The sequence below is a fragment of the Microtus ochrogaster genome, linkage group LG2, assembly GCF_000317375.1.
Source record: "Microtus ochrogaster isolate Prairie Vole_2 linkage group LG2, MicOch1.0, whole genome shotgun sequence".
NCBI lineage: Eukaryota > Metazoa > Chordata > Mammalia > Rodentia > Cricetidae > Microtus > Microtus ochrogaster.
This window is the reverse complement of record NC_022028.1, coordinates 3,666,036-3,669,610: the sequence shown is the minus strand read 5'-3', so window position 1 is coordinate 3,669,610 and position 3,575 is coordinate 3,666,036. Positions and strand designations below refer to the sequence as shown.

The following is a 3,575-nucleotide window of genomic DNA, read 5'->3' as shown; positions in this document are numbered from 1 at the left end:
AGCTCACTGTGGAGATCAGGCTAGTCTAAAGCTCACTGTGAGGACCAGGCTGGTCTAGAGCTAGCTCACTGTGAGGACCAGGCTGGTCTAGAGCTAGCTCACTGTGAGGACCAGGCTGGTCTGTCTGGAGCTCACTGTGGAGACCAGGTTGGCCTTTAACTCACAGAAACCCAGAGACTACATGCTGGGATTAAAGGTGTGAGTCCTTCAAAGCCCGTTTAGAAAGGCTAACAGTAACAAACTCACCATTATAGTAGGGTGTGGGGGTGTATTTAGAGAAAACAAGGGACCCTAAGATACCCTGAGAAAACCCGAGAATTTTTCCTTTAGAAGCATGACTTACAACGCTCCTTTAGTCAGCTGTTTGGTGGCGGGCCTCTTCTGTCCTGAATGACCATCCACCTAAAATAAACCACAGGAAAAGTCACAAAACAGATCTAGAGATCAAGGCTGCTGTGCTCCAAGAGCTTCCTGTTATCTATCAACAAATAAGACTTTGAAATGTGTCCTGCTGAAAACCCAAACAAGCCAGCGTGGCCAGCTTCTTTGTAGCCAAGAGCACCAGGGCTAAGTCTACAGGAAGCTGTACAGCGCAGCAGCTTCCAGCAGCTTTGGGGAAGAAACCAAGGCCTTAGAGAGCTAGACACAAAACAGCTTCCCTTCCTTCATGAGACCAGTAGTTTGAAAAGCCTTGAGATTTACAGGTACAAGGTGAGTCAAAGGACCAGAGAAACATCCGTTTCACGGATTCATGGTAGATCCTCATATACAAACAGAACAAAACAAATATCCATGTTCGCCATGAACAGACCCACTTTGCTTGGTTTCTGAGTCTTCCTATAAACCCTGGCTGCCCTGGAACTCATAGATTTGTGGGGACAGAACCACCTCTGACAAGACTGTTGTGATTTCCCCTCTGTGCAGTGTTGGGGATTGAGCCCTGGCCCTTGTGCAAATGCTAGCTACTGAGTGACATCCCTGTGATGGTCACTCTCAACTGTTAACTGGAGAGGATCTAACATCCCTCTGGAAAGAAACCTCTCGGCACATGTGGGAGGGAGGAGACCGGGCTGAGGTGTGAGGGCAGGCCCTGCCCCATGGCTTAGGGTCCTGGATGAATGAGGAGGACGGGAGCTGAGCACCAGCAATCGCCCTGTTTCCTGACCACAGAAACAACTCTCTCACACTCCACTACAACGACGACGTTCTTCCCCAAGGGACTGTGCTTTCAAAGTGTGAGCCCCAAACCCCTTCCTCCCTTAAGTTGCTTTGTCAAGTATTTTGTCCCATGAATGACAAAAGAACTACAATCCCAACCCTACAAGTGCAGCTTTTTAAGTGTCTAGTGTGTGTGTGTGTGGGGGGGCGTGCACACGCATGCGTGCAGCACTTCTGAAGATCAATCCCAGGGCCTTGCACATACTCCAGGGCCTTGACTATGGTGGATTCATGAGGCACCGGCAACATGTCAGGAACAGCTAAGAAAGATTCATCCTGGAAACATGAATGTGGCCAGCCTGGCCTCCTGGGAAACCTTCAGTGTGGTGTTGCAGCACTTGGAGACTAGCTGTGTGCACAGTGCCTCTGGAGACCGTACACTCATTCCTTTAAAGCCGCGAGGGCACGCAAACACCAGACGGTCGCCTACCTGCACAGCTGTCTGGCTAGGGGATGATCCAACCGAGTTTTCCTGCTGTGGCTGTATAGTCCCCAAGGATGCTGGCATCATTTTGCTTCCAGAATCCTGTCCTATTAGAATGAACGCAGAGGACAGTCAGGTCCAGCATGTGCATGAAAGGGGCTTCTTTCTTCTTTCTTTTTTCTTATTTTGAGGCAAGGTCTCACTTTGTAGCCCTGGCTGACCTGAAACTTGCTAAGTAGACCAGACTGGTCTTGACTGTGCAGTGATTACCCTGTTTCTGCCTCCAGAGTGCTGGGATTAGAGGTGTGAACACCACCCCCAGCCTAAAAGGGATTTCTTGATAAAACCTGTGGGGAGGAAGGGAGCAGGACACTCTGATCTATCAGCTATGGAGGCAGATATAGGTGCTATTCAACTCTGAGTAGGAATCAATAGAGCAACTTAATCTACGAGAATAAACAGAACTGCACATGCATATGTAGTTTCCAGTGTCTGTGGTCTGAGAACGAGGCCTCAGCCTGCAGTCAGTACTTCAGAACTCCAAACTACACCTGCAGGAAGGAATTCTGAAGGATGTTCGAGCTCCTATATTTGATTATGCACTGAGCTGGCAAGAACGGTTACTATGCGCACAGCTGTGGGCAAAGGCTGCTTTGCCTTAGCACGAGAGGAGTTGAGCAGCTACTGTTAAGCACCGTAAGACAGGATGCAACCTACAGGTCTCCAGTTTGGGGGTGGGGCTTCTGAACACGCATGTACATCGCGACATGGGGCTAATGACAAGGTTCTGTGTGCCTTGCTCATCAAACCCAGAGCTCTCCCTTCTCAGAGCGCCCTTCGCTTTGGGTGGGAGGGGACAGAGGAAGGGGATGACAGGGCAAATTCCAGCTCAGGGAGACTCAGAAGAAAGACTCTGTGAAGACAGAGGGAGGCAGCAGCTCATGTTTCAGGCACTGGGAGGATGGGGCAGACTCAGGCAAACTTTCGCAAAGGCTCCTGACCTGGCAGTGCTGTGCTCGAGAGCCCAGGGATCTGCGCTGGCCTCAAGCCATCTGTGGTCTTGGACGAGGGAATGGGGGAGGTCTGGTTCAAACACTTTTTCTGAGCCTGTAGACCAAAGAACCAAGAAAAATGTTAGTTTCGCTGTTAAAAGTAGAAAGAGATTTCTTCTTTCTTGAGATGTATTTAATGTGTAAGAGTGCTTTGCTGTGTGTATGTGTTGAGATGTATTTAATCTGTAAGAGTGCTTTGCTGTGTGTATGTGTTGAGATGTATTTAATCTGTAAGAGTGCTCTGCTGTGTGTATGTGCTGTGCACCACATGTGTACCCAGTGGCCAAAGAGGCCAGAAGACATCAGACCCTTTGGAACTGGAGTTATAGATGGTTGTGAGCCACCATGCAGGGGCTGTGAACTGAACCTGGGGCCTTTACAAGAGCAACAACTGCTTTTAACTGTTGAGCCATCTTTCCCGTCCCAATAGATTACTTTAAAATGCCAAACAAGCAATTTGAGGTACTGAACGCCTTTAATCTGAGCAAGAGGGAGAGGCAGGCCTTCATAGAAACACCCTGTCTCACCGGGCGGTGGTGGCGCATGCCTTTAATCCCAGAACTAGGGAGGCAGAGGCAGGTGGATCTCTGGGAGTTGGAGGCCAGCCTGGTCTACAAGAGCTAGTTCTGGGACGGGCACCAAAGCTACAGAGAAACCCTGTCTTGAAAAACCAAACAAACAAACAAACAAACAAACAAACAAAAAAGAAACACCCTGTCTCAAAAACATAAAACAAGTGCTAGACAATATTAATTTTTAAAAACATTTATTGTTTGTTTTTAGAGGCTGCACAGGCATCATATGCCTCAGTTGAAGTTACAGGGAGTGCCAGTCACCAGTCACATGCTGCTGCCTAGGGGAACCCAACTCAGGTCAACCAA

General features: G+C 48.9%; 1 protein-coding gene across 1 annotated transcript in view; it reads right to left on the bottom strand.

Annotated features, from left to right (window-relative positions):
• Positions 1 to 3,575, bottom strand: part of Bicral (BRD4 interacting chromatin remodeling complex associated protein like) — a 43,341-nt gene that overhangs the window by 10,084 nt on the left and 29,682 nt on the right. Inside the window, exons 4-6 of the mRNA XM_026785600.1 lie at positions 2,644 to 2,749; positions 1,649 to 1,749; positions 344 to 402 (exon numbers count right to left, since the gene is read on the bottom strand). Coding sequence (XP_026641401.1) covers positions 344 to 402; positions 1,649 to 1,749; positions 2,644 to 2,749 — 266 coding nt within the window. The remainder of the gene's footprint in view (positions 1 to 343; positions 403 to 1,648; positions 1,750 to 2,643; positions 2,750 to 3,575) is intronic.